Genomic DNA, 17659 nt, shown 5'->3' with positions numbered 1-17659 from the left:
AATGCTTTTTTTTTTTTAATTGCAGGCACTGGTACAAAAATGTATCCAAATAAGTTTTTTCATGACAGATGTATGCCTTTTGGAGGTTTTTTGGCTGTATTTCTTTTTTTGGTAAAACTGAAGTAAGACTTTGGTAAGTCTATTTTACCTTGTTTTCATCTAAGCTTTTAACTACACACGAGCACTTTAAGAGCAAATGTGCTTTAAAACAACAACAAACAGTATGAAACTTCAAAAAACATTTATTGAATTTTTTCTACAAATGATTTTTTTTTAAAGCCTAGAACTAGAATAAACACTGACAAGAAATTACAGAAAAATGTCAGTCCATGGCTCTCAGCCATTCCAGGAGAAACTGCCTAGTTGGTGTTAAATGGCATGTAAACATAAATTCAAAAAATATAAAGTAACAAGAAAATCCTTGCTTCAAAACACCGACAAAAATATATTTCATTATGGACTACCAAACCCAGTTTTCATCATGATGGAATGGATGTAGGGCTTTTACAGTAAAATTGAAGTAAAAAAATAGTACAAATCTGCATTTGAAAGGGGCTGAATACTTTAAAAACCTTGTGTGACAGAGCACAGAAATTACTTGTCTAATACAGTAGAATTCATCTGGAAACTGCACAATACAAGGTCTTTTTGATTTTTTGGGGGAAAGTTCATTAAATTTTTTTTTAACTCATTAAACAGGGGAATATCCTGAAAACACGAGTTACTTGTTTTTTTTATGTACAATTAGAAAAATGACTTCATGCAACAAGTAGAAAAGATTTGATCAAGTGTACTTGAATAATAATATAGTGCTAACCAAATTTTGAAACTTTATCAGTTAATGGAAATAACAGTTTTTACATCTTAGCCTTTATTTACAAATCTCTGAGCATGTAGATGTGCAAAAAGAAAAAAGAAAAAAATCCATAATCACAGCCAGAATACCATTATGAGCATGAAAACATTAATTAATGTAAACCTCAAATAAAAGCCTGGCTGCTTGTTTGACTAAAACATCTGGCATTTCAATCACTGACATTTCAAAACCAATGTGGTTCATGTTGTGTCAGGCTCCTAGTTCTGTCATTCAGGTGGTTCTTGCCAGGTATCAAGCCTTTATTCTATTACTTTTTCCCCCCAAGTTCAAAATAAAAGAAATGGAAAGTATAAATAACAATGTAATGAGTAAACTCACTGGTACCTGGGAGTGAATTGTGCAATTATTAAATAACATGCTCAAGATGAATTATATGGTTGTAGTTATGGTTACATGATTTTTAAATCTAGACATAAAAAAATATTAACATTTGCTTGTGATTAAGAAAAATTTGGTTTATTGTATCTTTACCACCCTCCATTTCCCCCCAATGAACCATTTGCATAATTAAGGGATTAATGCTACAAGCACTCATAGTTACTTTTCAATTTGATGTTTTTCACTTCCACCTCTGTTAAATTTCAGCTATATTAGAACAAAGTGAGTAGGCGAACGGTGGGGATAGAACATGATTACATGGATACCCACTCAGTGACCAATACATGATCCTGTAAGTTTAAGTTATAGCAGCGCATAAATACTGAATCGGTTGAAGGTTTCAATGCTGTTGAAATGCTGGTTTGACCAACCTTGTTTCATTCATTGCAATTTTTTTTTAAAACAGCTGTAAAGATTTTTCATTGTATATTAATTTTGAACATTATTTCTTTATTTTAAAATTAGTTATCAAACTGAAGGAATCCAAAGAATATTGTAAGAATTCATAGAGTTTAAACCCATCTGAAACAATAAAATCTTTCCCAAAGTTTTATTTTCCCTTCACGTGGCTGATGTGAGATATAGTAGCTAATGCAAGATGGACAACCACATCATGATTTCTCTCAGACAACCATGTTTTGGTCAGGCCAGCGAAAGCTGCAGAGAACTCCATGTTTTGCCTCTGAAATTCTCACTACAAAATGATCTTCATACTGCTTCTGCATTGGATCTGAATCCATAGGTATGCTGAAACAGTCATTAGCAACTGTCAGCAGGAGCAGGTTTAGGAAACTAAAACAGCAAGTTTTCTTGACTAAAGAGAAAAATATTTTATTTAATATACACCAATATACAATATGTAAAATCTATGATGAGTGGGCCCTCTGGCTAGCAAACACCTCCCATATCAGGACACGTTTGGTCTGCACAATTCACTTTTAAACATATCACAGGCTTTACTACTTGTGTATTTGAATTTTCACTCATTGTAATGAAACTCTGTGTTAAATGGGTAGCTGTTAGCCATTTCTAACATGGTACTGAGCATATGCTACTTCCCAAAAGAAAAAAAAAATCATAGCTACGTTAGTTTTTGAAGGGAGAAACTTAGGGACAGTTATCCCTGATTGAATCTCATCATTTCTCCTTATTATTGTTTAGCTATCCATTCTCACAATGTGTGCAGGATTTCAACCTGGTAAGTGAAGGCTTATATGAGCAAATATGCAGAGAACTGAAGCAACCATTAATGTTGCACACCATGCATAAATGCAAAACATGCCTCATATAAGCACCAGCAGCAGACAAAACAATTATTATATTGTTAAGTGCACATGCTGGAGGCCATGATTTCCTCTTATTCTTTGCCTACATTAGTGTATCTGCTAACAATATTGAATAAGAGGGGGACAAGAGGAAATTGTTAAGCCATAATTGACTGAACAAGCATGTTCACTAGCTTGTACCAGCCTCTGATGGCTTCAAAAAAAAGACTCCACAAGGTGTTGGCAATATTTATATAAATTTTATTACACATTTTGTCCCTTAAAATTTTATTAAAGTAGATTCAAAGTTTAGCAACATATTCATGTTCTGTTAGTTAGCTGGAAATTATTTCTGTTCAATAGGACCTTGGATAGGATTGTGAATATTGCTACTGACATTATCACAGAATATGTATTAAGTTCTCATTGTGCCATCAGTTAGAGAATCTATTTAACAGCATACCAAAGAATACAGTCTGTAAACCATTTTTGAAACTGTTGTGGAGAATCATCCTAATATATATATGTATGAGAGCTTTGTATTTTGCTGAATATCTTGGTTAAAGTATTCTGGAAAATGTGAAAGAGGGACTGGAAAAAGATTTGTCACACCTGTATAAACCATTAATAATTATTAGCTGCTGAAAGTGAGAAGAAAATTTGAAAATTCCACACCTTTTGATCTCCTTGTATAAATGGTGTCTCTCCACTTGCCTTATTTATGTAGATTTACAATAATGAAAAATTAACTCTATATGTTTTAAGTTTAAAAAAATGCACTTACTTACTGGGTGCAAGCTATGTTAGATTTGCAGAACCAGGATTTTGAAAAAGCAAATGTATCTATGCCAATGGTTTAGAATGCATCTATTTCAAAGGCAGGTCAAAAGAGAAAATGTCAGTGGAAGAGTTGATGATGAACCAATATGACGTAGCAAGTACTTCATATTATTTTCTTGCAGCATTTTAAAATGTATACCAATTCTAATGAATTGTACACAAAACTGGGTTCATAAGATCAAAATAAACTATTTGGATGGCCGCCATGTCACTTTATTGTGAAAAGAGCATGTTGCAGCTTGTTGAACTTATACGTAATGCCCAAGACGAGTGATAAAATTTACTGCAGGTAGGCACTGTGCCTCTATGATTGTCTAGAATAACAATCAATGTGTGACAGCACACTCTAGAAAAAAAAAAAAAATTATTTTAAAGATTTTTAATAACATATTGTGACAGAATAATTAAAGATAAAATGTCAAGTGGTTATGATGAAAATTTTGACTAAACAATGATTTTTTTTAAGTTTTATTTTTTTCAAAATAACTTTCAGACATTTCCACAATTCACAGATTGATTTTAGCGTCCTTCTAAAGTAACTATTATCTTAATTTTCAAGAATGTTTATTTTGATATCTTTGAAATTCTTGGAGATGTGTAGTTAAAGTGAGGACCCCCAGAATTGTGAAAAAGGAAAAGAAAATTAATCTTTACAAGCCAAAATAATGCTTATATCAACAGGCCAATATCTGTAATTGTAGATTATTTATGTGTAGGTACAACTACAAAATTTCATTGCTTTAAACTACCCTAAGATTTTTTTTTCTTGAAGTGAACACACCATAGCCCAAAAATGCCTTGGGAGAAAATGAAGTTTTTGTAATTCATTAAATTGTGTAAATTTGTAAAAGTGTAAATTTGGTGAGGGTAAGTGTGAAAAATTAATTTAACATGAAAACACTTTTTTTCAACAAAAATGCACCTGAAATATATGTATTACATGTCATAGTATCAAAATCAGTTATCTCAAACTTGACCACAGCATCCAAGAACTGATATTTTCTGGAATGTCCATTCATGGGGTCCCTGCCACCACGTTGACCACACACATCTCAAGATTTTTCAATCAAAATGAACATGCTTGAAAATTTAGATAACAGTCTGTACTTTATAAAGACAATAAAATCAATGACCTATGATTTTGTGTACTGTCTGAAAGTTACCACGAAAAAATAGCATGTTTTAAAAAATCATTAACTACAGTCATAATTTTCATTATAACTACTTAAAAACATTTTCTTTAGTTATATTTGATTATTCCATCACAAAATGTTAAAATCTTTAAAACAAAAACTTTTATTCTAGAATGTACTGTCAATAAATAAAGCAAAATTCATCACAGCACTGCAAAGGAGGTGGTGGTAATGGATGGGGGAGGTGTATATATGCTGTATGAGGTATCAAACATCTCTTGCTAAAACATTACTGATATCAAAATCCTGGATAGCAAAAACCAACCAACTGTATATTTTTAAAAATGATATAAAGATCAAAGATTTTAAATGTAAAATGATTGTTTTTAGTATTTTGCACAAAACAAGATTTTAATAGAAAGACTGCTTATTCTGAGCTCTGTACCCATTGAATGATTCTGTCTTTTCATGCTCTGAAATAATCCGGTGACCTTCCAAAGCAAATTCCATCATTATTTCAGAAAAATATATTTTAAAATAATAGAAATTAAAATGCCAAATGCCTATTAAAGTAGTATTTTTATATGTTATTGTAAAACGTGTTTGTGTTTACATTTATCAGGGTTGGGATACTTAAGGTATTTTGGGAGATTTGATAATATTAAAATTTGTAATCAAATATATGTTTACTTACAGATGAGGTGGTCAGTTTTTGAAACCCACAAGTAAATGTATTCTCCTCACTCACAATGTTAACTATAGTTGAATAACAAATTTTAAACAGACATAGCTTTAGTTTAGCTTTACCCAAATTTCTTTGCATTTTGAAGCAATATCTTACAAGCACACAAATACTATGTCACCTGTACCTTTGCAAAAATATGTAACATCAGAAAAAGGCATGTGACACCTCAAACATTTCATACACACTTCGCTTACAGGGACACAAATATAACAATGGAGAAGGTTAGTTTTGAAAGGCTTTAGAATCACCTGCTGAAAAATGCAGGGAGAACTGCTTCCCTGACTTTAACAATAATTTAAGACAAATTTTTTTGTCAAAACATCTTTGTACCTTGTGATAACTTTGCTTTCATTTCAAAGCATAAGTATTTAAGTGCACATAAAAAAAAAATGCACGTAATCTTGCACTTTAAGTCAAGGGGAGGTAACGTCAAACAGAATGGGTGCATTTCTGTTTAATCCCACCAACCATAACAGGAAGCACCCATCCAGTGTGGCTTGCAGTATTACAACATTTTACAAATTACTGGTCAGCTTGAATGAGGTGAAAGATCCCCTCAGAAAAAATGTACATTCCAACATACCCTTATGTAATGTATAAACTGGAAAGGCAGGAAGAAGGGGTAAAGAGGATGAGAAGAATTAGCCAATTATCCACCCATACTTATCTTTCTGCTATGTTTTCACAACACTTTTCCTCTTTAACAGCAGATCACTTGTGGATGAAGAGAAAAAAAAAAAACCAAGAAAAAGCAGCTGCAGTAACATTCACAGTAATGATCGAGTAATAAAAAATTTACTGCTGACATGCCAGGCTACTCTTGGTGAAATGTCTCATCAGTCTTCTTTTTTGTCCCTGAAAATATATTGAACATTATGTATTATGTGGAAAGTGTTAATGTTATTACAGGATGGAGGACTCTTGTGACTAGCCTAAACTCTTTTATGACTTAGACTAAGGAACTATAGGTAAAATCATATCTTAACACTTTATATGAAACAAAATTTGAGAGAGGCGAAAAATTGTAGGAAATATTGTGTAAATAAAACTGGTTTACAAAGATTAAAAAAAGACTGTCAAAGTTGTAGTCCACAAGGGAAAAAAGATCAGCTGGTAAATAACCTCTCAACTTTCTTGTATTTATCATGCATGTTTATTTATCCTGCTGGAATTAATAGTGTACCCTTATGCTCCTGTCTTGACTGTGGGTGGCTGGGCTAGGAAGAGAAGTGAAATCTCTACAAATTTACATTACATGCAATCATGGGCACAGGCATGAGGGGTTCACCCACTGGTGAAAATATCTGGACCTAGACTAACTCAAGAGGTTTCACTTCCCCACAAGTTTCAGAACAGTGATTACATGGCAAAATACTGAGTTGCACTCCAAAAACTATTAAAGCTGATCTTTTCAAACCTTAAGAATAAACTCAGTATCATAATCTTTTTTAATAATATAAAATGCATGCTTAAAGACAACCATACCTGGAGGTCCCAGAATGTACTCCATTCTGCATGAGTGATTTTGGAAATGCAAACCTCAGAATTGAGCAGACAGGTAGAATGATTGCAGGTAGAATAAAGCCTATGTAGTTCATGGACGCATATACCTAAAAGGTTAAAAATAAATAATAGATTAACTACTGAAGCAAATCCACAAGATCGTGAAATTGAAGACCTCAAGTAAGTTTGAAACTCATCTGTGTATGGAATATTGAATTTTTGAATGTTCCTTAATGTGATGCAGTTCATGGTGCATCATACTTAAGACTCTTCCAAGAAATGTCACTTTATAACAGCAAGCAAGCAGATTTCTGTTCCGACACATGCCAAAACCAACAAATTTTTTAAGATATGGCTAACTCCATGAACTGCTATTTTAGATGTTATACTGAAGCCTCTCTCGAAGTGTGTAATAGATTTTCATCTATTTTGGGGAGAAAGGATAGATACATTAACCATGTATCAAAAGTGTGCATATAAAATAGAATCAATTTGTTAAGTTTAGCACTAAGTCTCAAAAGGTCTGCTGAGAAACTACTCTAGCTCTGCTTCATTTTTAAGAATGTTCCATTAACACACAAAATGCTGTTTTTCTGTGACTAGGTCTGAAATACAACAGTTCTCTCCTCATGAGGAAGTGAAGGCTTCCATGGACAAATCCACCCATCTTCCTGCAATTCATTTATGATGATGGCAGCGTTGATAAAATGAGTTGCCTGCTTTTTAAGAATTGTGCCTTATAAAATAGCCTTTGCATGAGGCATCATAATCAATGACATGAAAATGTTTAATTATTATTGTACCACTTATGCTTGGAGATAATTGCCTATGGTTTTTCCATATGGCAATCTATTGCTTTTAATTTGCTGTCAATTTTAAAAGCATGCATGTATGTATTTGCCTGCAAATATAAAACATTGTTGAGCTGTCCTACATATAGGTATTCCCTCATTCATATTTTACTTCATTATTTATAATTATGTTTTCAGTTTTATGTAGTATTTTATTACACTTTATATAGATGAATGTTCATATAGCAGATGTTTATGGATTTATAATAAAATTGTGAAAAAATTGATATAAACAAGTTGGAAGGGCCTGTGATAACATGTTCTGTACTACTGGCTTTAATTGACTATCATAGCAGTCACTTTAAAAGCTGGCTCTTTTCTATGAACATAATAACAACAATCATCTGAATGATTAGACCGATTAAACAGGTTAATCTGTTTAAACCAGGGAGGGAATCATAATATTGATCAAGGGAGGATACTGACTATACCAGTGATACCCAACCTTTTTCGGCCTGCGGGCCATACACATTTCCGACGTGTGTCACGGGCCGCTTCACCGCAAAAATACAAAAAAAGAAAAATATAGAGCAGATACCATTTTTTATTAGAAACAAGTTGTACTTATGTAGTAATTAGTGAGATATTTGAAGTTGTTTACTCAACTTCTGAATGTCCGGCTGCATCGTAGAGTTACCAAGTCGGAGCACTGAATCGAAATGTTCATCCATCGAAAAAAGATTGAGAGACGCCCCTACGTGGGGATAAATACTTCTTCTTCCCTTTTTTTTCGTTTTTAGGTCTTTTTTTATTACTAACATGCCGATTTCCTGCACTGTGGGCAGAAGTTTCGTGGGCCGGATGGCACTGCATCGCGGGCCGGATATGGCCCGCGGGCCGTAGGTTGGGCATCCCTGGACTATACCAATCATTACTGCTACTCTTAAGCAAGAGGCACACAGAACAGCTTTAGGCAAGAGAAGCACTTACTTTGAAGCTGAGAAGAAGAGATTAAGCTAACGGAGCACATTTATTAAACTAGGAAGAGGCATCAAATAGGCTCGTAGCTGGGGAGAGGGTATGAAACTTCAATTAGGGAATTCAGAAAATGCATCAACCACATTCTTGATTTAAATACTAGTGTTTCATTAATCTGACTTTTGTCTTTTGTGGACAAGTGCAAAAGTGTCACATAACAGTGAAAGGATTAGAAAAATACTTACAGAAAACCATTTTTCCATGCTTAGTAAAGAAAAACTGACCAGAGCAAAGCTGATTAAAAAGCTAGAGAAAATTTTTTGTCCCAAGAAAATAAGACATTTTAAAACTGGTGATGACAAGGCAGTTTTCAGCTCTTTCCTTTGCATTAGGTCTTCAACCTGTAAAGGAAAACAGTGAGGGTATCTTTTAGCATATGTACGTCTGTAGAGGGGGCATTATTCCACCAATAAATAAAATATAATACAAACAGATAAAATTATACTTTTTTGAATCTCCTTCTTGCTCTTAAACACACACTAACTGTGAGTCAATATATATTAGTATTCTTCTTATAGACTTTAAATGAGAAATATTTATATTATTTTAAAAGTGTGTGTGCATCTCACATTTTCGAAAACAAGTCTGAATAACATGAGATTTAAGTAGCTACTTGACTCTGCCATAACTCTTAGAACTTTATAGCAAACTTTGCCAAATCTTTAAAATTCATTGTGCAGAACTTTTACAACATTATTTCAATATGAATTTTACTCCAGCATAGGCATATTTAGTGCTAATTTCTTTTCTGTTTTATTTGGACAAAAACATTACTTATAATGAAAATTGGACTGCTATAAAATATCATTTCACCAAGCAACAAAATTCAAAATCTTTCCTCTTGCGTAATAAAAAAAAAAAAAACCCTGTTATTTGAAAACATATTTATTAGCTTAGCTAGAACACAAAATATCTACCTGCCGCTCACAGGTTGTGTAGACAAACTCCAAGAAGAAGCAAACATAGTATCCAGAATACACACCATGCCAAACTGCTAGGTAAAGCAGAGTGCAGCTCTGTGAAAGCGTTTTGCTGCCAAGGAAACGCAGACGCTTGAAGAGGTATCTAGAAAAAAATTCATGAACAAATGCTAACTCATAATTTATAATTTTGTAAGTAATAAATTTATGGTCCTTGTGATTGGAAAAAGTGATGGTTTTATGTTTTCTAAGCAGTTTTTTAAGTTAATTGGAAATAGGGAGGACAATATAAAATAGCCTTAACTGAAAGGTAGTTGTGCAGTACCTATGACAAATAGGTGCAGTATGAAAAATTTAATTCTAGAAATTGTGTAGAGAATCACTTGTACAAAACACACTCAATATGTCAAAATATACTTTTGAAAAATTAACGATGGCTGTAATTTTTAAATCTCTGAAGTAGCTTTTAAAATCAGTGTTACTGTGCTAAAAACACCATTCAATTAGAGGTTTCTCCAAAATCAAGAAACTGAAAAAGAGTATAACAAACTACTAAAGGTTTTCTATCAAAACCCCAACCTTGCCATCCACAAGTTTGTGTTGCAGTTGAAGCAATGAATATAATTGTGCAATGTGCTCCCACACTCCAGCTGGCGGACCTTAATATTGGTGCAAGCATCCCACTGAGCTACATTGTTGTTGTCCACACCATTAAAGCTCAGTCCCATGTATATAATGGAACCTTCCTGTTTGATATGACAGATAATTTATCTACAGAATTATTTTGACTGGTTATGCCATAAAAGTTTTTTTAAAAAAGTTTAAATAAGCTGGTTTCTGATAAACAGCCCATGCTAAAGGTGCATTATAGGTCATAAACAATTAATGTAGGTGCATATAGTAACTCACATGACTAAAATATACATGGAAAAAAAAAGGTTCACTAAAAATACAAATCAAACAAGTACTATTCATTTTAACTGATAATGAAGAAAATGCATATTGCAATATGGATGCAAGATAGAATAATTGCCATTTGCAAACTTAATCTTCTGTTTAAGCACTTCTGGATTAATGTTAACTTACAAAAATGGTGTGGAAAGCAACACAGCTCTAAATCTTGCCAAGGTAGCACAACCAGTTTAGAGTATCCCTATTTTATGTATACCAGCATGTGCAAAATCAGCATTAATGGCTGAAAATTCTTCTTTTTTATAAAGTTCCTGATCTATTTCTTAAAGTTGCAATGTGCACTTCATGCATACATGCATGCACTTATGTGAGTGCATACACTTACAGCCAACAACCATGAACCGATGTATTTGTTGAGGCAGGTTTTGCCCCACACAATCAAAACTGCACACTTAAACAAAAGTCCTCTCTCCTGTAAAATAAAAAGTGAACTGTTACTGCTTGGTCTAAAGCTATCTATGCTAAAAAAGTAGGCATGACCTGTGACAATTTGCACATCAAGAATAAAGCACTTCTCTTCATGTGTAAATGCTTATTTCTTGATGTGCATTACGTTACTTGCAATTATGGAGTACATGAGCCACACATACCTCGAAACAGCAAATGTGCACGAGTTTATTTAGTAACTGAAGCAAATCATGGAGCATGGTCACTGCATTTATTATGTTTTGTGGCTGCAAACTTTTCTTTGGTAAGAAAATTTCTCAAATAGTTTGATACTAGAGCACTGAACAGCTTAACAACTATTATCTTCTGAAAATGGTTAACTGCAAAAGTATAGGTTAATTTCATAATCCAGCATGAAAGAGCTAACACTGTCACTGCAATTTCTGCTACTATGTCTTTACTGGGATCATGTGTTTTAACCAAGACCCTGCCCTATCCTGAATTTAAGTTATGTTCCTTTCTTGTGATTTTTTTTGGATTTTCTTTTTTAAAAATTATCATTAGTCCTTGCATTTTGAAATAGCTTAGACGGAGTGCAGTTGCATGTAGGTGAAAAAGAGGTAGGGGTGGGTGGGAAGTAACATGTATATAGAGATATTTGTTTTAGTGTCGAAGTATCAGGATATTATGTTTTTACCATCTTTTGATACTTATCAGAGAATAAGTATGATTGTGAATGTCTGGTTGTTCTGTGTTTGGTATTGTAATACTCTTTAGAGTATGTTATAAAGATTGCCATGTGTTTGACTACTGTACAGGAGCTATATAAAGGTCCTTTTAATACAAATATTAGTACATGTTAACAAATTATATACATAACTATAAACTTTACTAAAAATATTTTTATTTATAATCATCATAATCTGAAGAATGCGATCTGAGGACTTTCAGCATACCTGAAAAGCAGATGACAGAAGGTATTCATCAGAAATAAAAATGTAGACGATTTGGTAAAGTCCAATATATATCACCCCAAGCATGAATCTTTTGAAAGCAGGAAGCAAACTGTTGAAAGAGAGATTGTTTTCCTCATTTGTTTTTTTTTTTTTGACAAACACATATCATTTTTACTAAAATACTCATACATGTAGTGGCATGTGCGCATGCACACACACACACAATATTATGAAGCACTGTTACACTTAACCAAACAAATGCATGCTTTTTGCATTGATTTAAAAAAACAACTGTACATTGAAACATTTTACATCAGTACAAATATTCATATTTATATGGCATTATTAATGCATTAAGGTACATAACAATTGCATTAAATAGCTGAAGGCACATTATTACCAAACAAGTTACTTTAAATAAATTTATTTTAGAAAGGTGAGTTAAATGTAAGTGTGAAATTCCATGCATTTAATGTATGAATGCATGAGAATGCACTGTGAGAAAAATATTTAGTCAGTGTCACCCAGATGGCATTAAAAGCCCACTCTACTGTATGCAAAAACTCAAAAGCACCAAAAAATTTAACCAAATATCCCTAAATGTAAATTAGTAACAGATAGCAACATTATTAAAATCATTCTCTTGCTCTTAAAAGGATGATTTAAGCATGAATGTTTAGAAAGCTTAAGTTCAAATGATGCGATATAAAACTTTTTAAAAACTGTGATTTTCTCTCCCATACTTAGATTGCACTTATGTGTAATTTAGCTTTCTACATAAGACTATTTCTATTTAAAATTTAGCCTGTTACAAAATTGTTTTTGATGACTTCAGCAATTCTGCTGTTATTGACTTTTGCATTTTTAGTGATTTTCTGTGGCAGTTTGAAATGATAATTTAAATTTGAGATGGTTGCTTTCAACATCATACCAAATGTTGTACTAAGACAGTGGTTCTCAAAGTATTTCAGACTGCAGGACCCCTTAACTAAAGTAAAAAATACAGTAGACCACCAAGGCTTATAAATGACTCTTTGCTGTGAATTTCAAATTTAAATTACCGCATTTGATTTCATTACAATTCAAAACTAAATGTACTTTAGTGACAGAAGTAAGTTTACATAAAATTACATACTTTGCAAAGTTCTTTATTAATTAAAATGTTAATGCGAGGAATGTAGTTGCTTTTGATAAGATATTAAGGTGATAAACATCACTTTGCTGACATATGATGACTGTCAGCCGAAGACCACCTGACTTATGCATGCGGCCACGTGGTCTGCGGACCACACTTCCAGAACCACTGTATTAAGAGATTATAAAAGTTAATCTCTACATTATCTCATAAAGTCTCTCTTTCCTGTATGTGCATAGTCTCTTTCTCACATACACACACACAAAATGCAATTGTGCTTTTATTTGCTGTGTAGCCTAATTCCCTTCCCTTTCAAATGATTCTGATGTTGACCTACTAGGTTCTTGAGGTCTGTTTCACTACCTTAATTTTTATATTATTTATATATCTGTATTATAATATGCCTGCACTCTTAGAAAAATGTGAAGCTGCAGTACATAAATTATCATCATCTTACCAGTTGAAGGGGGAAAGCAATGTTCACATACCTATCTGGTGGACCCTTGGTTATGGGATTAGAGTACTCCCCACTTACAAAGTTTAGGTATCGTCTCATGCAGTACTGCAAACACAAATACATCCTATAAGAAAAACTACATTGGCAAACTAGATTAGCAGTATATTCTTTATAGAAAAACCCCTAAGATCCCAGAAAAATAGCTCTAAACACACTGCCAACACAGAGACCAGCTACTCAATGCAACCACTTTTTCCACAACTGCTAACAATATTTCAATCTAACAAAATAATTTTATCTTCAATCATAATTTCCACAACTAATCTAACATTAACTGTTAATAAAAGTTTTATAAAGATAAATTTGATAGGACCAGACTACTGTGATCAATATTTCTTTGACTAATGAAAAATGTAACAGTTGTCATATTTATTATTATTAAAGAGCGTTAACCTCTTCCCCTTTAGCTTGTAATTAATGCATTTCATATTTATTTTAAGGTCCAAGTAATAAAAGATTGCACCAGGCAAATGCTTTCTGGAACTTTCTTTTAATTTATAAAGTTTGGGTTAAACCAACACCAAGGTCACAGCAAATGTACATTAATGTACAATTTCTCTAAAAATACATCCAAAGTAAGCACTGACGGGAAAAAAATTATGGCAATGTTCTTGATAATACTGATAGATTTTAGTTTGCATGACCACTAACAGGCAGCCTCTGTGATTAGTGAGCTAAATTTTAGAGCATAAGGCTAGTTCAAGGCTCTGTCACTGGAAAACCCTTCTTGCCCTCCCAACATTAATAGGTATTTAATATGGAAGGTAAAAGGAAACAGAGAGATCAAGTTCCACCCTAATCTGATAAAGCCTTACACTTTGCTGTCTCTATAACTTTGAAATTAAAGGACTTAAACATTTCCTTTGCTATAAAAAATGTTTATATTTGCAATCAAACTGAAAAAATCATATGTCCATGAAGACTCACTTGAGGTCCAACAAGAAAACCCCCAAAGCAATAGCTCTGACCTAATAGCTCAAGAAGGGTTGGACAGGAAAAGAGAGCTGAGTCTTGGGCATCCTTGGGAACTGGCCTCTGGAAACAAATCAAATGCAGTATATTATCATGAGCTGTTTTAACAGTCTATACGACTTGCTTCCAGCCTGTCAATGCAAGGTAAAAATTATGGTTAGTGATTTACTAATTCATAATAAATTAATGATGAAAAAAGCTTTCTTCCATTTTCCACAAAAATGTTCAGCAGTATTAGTGCAAACAGAGCTCCAAAGCATGCACATATAATGTATAAAATACATTTTACATCTTGTAATGGTCATTGCAACAGGCAACATTAAAGTTTGCTCATTATACTGAGAAATTATGGTGAAACATCTTAAATCTTGGATACAAATTACTGTTTCTCAGGTACAAAAATTACCAACCATATAAAAACCATATAGAATCTACTGCCTACCTTCTGTCCATCATAAATGTCAAAAGCAACAGCTGTGAGTCTCAGAGTAAGGACACAGTGTGGCATAGTCCAAGATATTATGTAACTTTCATTTTTGTCCTCCAAGGTAAACCAATAACCTAGTACAAGGTACAACTGCAAAAAAAAAAAAATCGTAAAGCCTAAAAGTTGATGTCAACAGCTAGTCGTGTTGTCTATGTTAAGCACAACTCTGTTGATAGAAAATGACAGCACAACATTGTTTTCTGCCGACTGCTACTTTTTGCAATTTTCTTTTCACATTACAGTCTCCAGTTTGGGGCAAATTTATATTGCAATGTAAAACAAGAGAACTGATACTCTTCCTATGTATTTGCATATAAGTCAAACAAGTACGGTGAAAAGAGATCTAATAAAACAAGCAAAATGTCCAGAATATATACTAGTATATAGCGAATTTTTAGATGCTTTGCATCATCAGGCCTGCTATTAAATAAAGAGCCACAGAAAATAAAATGTGTTAGCAAAGTTGTCAACGAACAGAACATAAAGCTTCATCCTTATTTAAATTATTTGTTAATCAATAATCTAAAAAAGGCTTTTCAATATTTAAACATATTACTTACAGTGTTATAGACAAAGGCAAAAGCTACTGAAAATTTGGTGCCTCCAGTAAGCTTAAGAAGAAAGTAGACTGTGATGATGTTGAACCAAAGAGTGAAACACGTTGTACCCTGTCATAGTGGCGACAAAAAACATTTGTGGATGAGTTTATCCTTAAATAAAATCAGTTTCTCATTTATTTCAAACTGTCATCCCTGTTTTGATATTTATATTAACAAGGTAGCTATAAAATTAGCAAGCAGTGTGTTGTACACATAGTAAGCTTTACATTTTGATTTACAGGTCTATTAATGTATGACATAAACAAAAGGTAGTGACAATACACAAAACATTTGTTAAATGTTATTTTCTGTATAATTGCTATTTGTCAGTAGGTTGCAAACTGATGTCTTGGTATTGGAACATTATATTTCATAAAAGCAACCACAGCAGAACAATATTTCTTATCCAAGGCAATACTTTTACTAAAAGTACTGAATGCAAACTGTTTACCAAAGTTGAAGTAGCACAGAAAAAGACCAGTAAGGGTGAAGAATGTATGTTTTACTGCCAATGGCCGATTGTACATTAGTGGAGATCGGTACAGCCATGCCAGCGGATATCCTAAGATTCACAGACAGATATGAATATACCTAAATTCACATTTTCGATGAATAGCAATGACTAACAATAATGGCGAGAACATAAAAATCTACGACTACAACCTGAGAATCTTCTTTATGATCGAGTTACTATACTAATTCAAGGACTGACAGATTCTAAACTTGATGCGTTTCAGATCCTTAACAGACATCGTTCAGTTAGGGTGCGACAGTAAAAAGATGAAAACAACATTTCACTATAAAGTCAGTATAGGAGTCCAACTGCAGTTTTGCTGCACACTGAATATTTTAGGGCAAGGTTATGGTGAGCTGTATGACTGTCAGTCCGTGACCTCTCATGCACTCCTAAGCGGATAGTTGAAATATTCACCGTGAGCTCTTACCTGACAAAAGAGATAACAGTAGCCTGATGCTGCTTTCTGAAGCACCAAGATAGCTTGCAAATGTTAAAATAAAAGAACTCATCATTATGACTGTATATACTGTTTTTACGGGGTAAATGCACTCTGTATGGCCACGTGTAGTCTGCTACCTAACTACTTTATATTCTCCAAGCAGACGTAAACTTTCGATCCACTTAAGCCTCGTTCTCGCACGGAAAGGGGAGCGGTTAGTTTAATTCGAAAAAATGAATTTGAAGTCCAGTCAACGAATCTTGACTTAAAATTTAAAATACGTTAAATTGGAAGCTTTGTATCTTCTTGCTTCACTTTAAAACGATAATATTTTTGCTGAAATCATAGTCACAGCCATGAGCAAAATGAGTATATTCAGATAGTTACTGATTGCTCGCAGTTGAAAGGTCAGTGTGATGTCTACACGTGACAAAGTTACTCTTCCTCCTCTTAGTTTTATCGCTGAACAGACAGGAGAGAAGTTTCCTTCTGTTCCCGTAGAGTGAGTACGTGTTCAAATACAATAGACTCATACAGGGAGAGAAGGGATATTGATGTACGAACAGAATAATAAAAATTGTACAGCGGATGCTACAAAGTGACTGTTCGCCATAAAATATTCATGAAATCGGCAAAAGCTGAGGAACGACACCACACAGGTGCATCAGTATTATATATACTATAAGTCAGTTGGCTATTATAGTCGAGTAAGATGACCCGTTGAGTTCACTCGACCACTGTAGTGTTTTGAGATCACCCAAACACTTTGCACAGTGAATTCTGACCATTGTCAAGAGCTGACAACCAATGGCTATTATATTTATAATGTATTACACCTTAATGTGGATCGTAGCTGAGACCTGATCACCCCACAAAAAAAACCACATTGTAAATATATTTAATTCTTCTCGCACTACACGCACAAAGCCATAATGATAAGGCCCTAAAGAAGTAACGACACATTTATGTGCGAGGAATTAACGTGAGCATCCACACCTTCAAAAATAATAACTCCTTGCACATACGCATGCAAAGATATATGCGCGTGCTCACACACACACCGCGGCTGTCCGCGAACTCATTTGATCCCAGCCACCGCAGGCAACACTACAAGGTCAATAAATGAGCTGTTTACATAATAGTATAGCGGGACGCTTGCATATAGGGCAGCATGTACCGCTCACAGTG

The 17659-nt window shown here is 33.6% G+C and overlaps 2 protein-coding genes across 2 annotated transcripts in view; one reads left to right on the top strand and one right to left on the bottom strand.

Moving 5' to 3' along the window:
* LOC112556129 overlaps nt 1-8158 on the top strand; it is a 32249-nt gene extending 24091 nt beyond the window's left edge. The window contains exon 14 of the mRNA XM_025224826.1: nt 7345-8158. The gene's annotated coding sequence lies outside the window, so the exon portion shown is untranslated. The remainder of the gene's footprint in view (nt 1-7344) is intronic.
* Nucleotides 225-16688, bottom strand: LOC112556133 (lysophospholipid acyltransferase 5-like). The gene is given in 14 exon segments (XM_025224834.1): nt 225-6093; nt 6724-6848; nt 8756-8911; nt 9488-9635; nt 10070-10236; nt 10788-10874; nt 11806-11914; nt 13429-13502; nt 14385-14492; nt 14872-15006; nt 15477-15551; nt 15553-15584; nt 15967-16077; nt 16460-16688. Coding segments are annotated over 14 exon segments (1431 nt in total). The 5' UTR covers nt 16545-16688; the 3' UTR covers nt 225-6074.
* Nucleotides 16689-17659: the final 971 nt, after the last annotated feature.

Source organism: Pomacea canaliculata, linkage group LG2 (genome assembly GCF_003073045.1).
Source record: "Pomacea canaliculata isolate SZHN2017 linkage group LG2, ASM307304v1, whole genome shotgun sequence".
Taxonomy (NCBI): Eukaryota; Metazoa; Mollusca; class Gastropoda; order Architaenioglossa; family Ampullariidae; genus Pomacea; species Pomacea canaliculata.
This window is presented reverse-complemented; position numbering and strand designations above follow the sequence as displayed.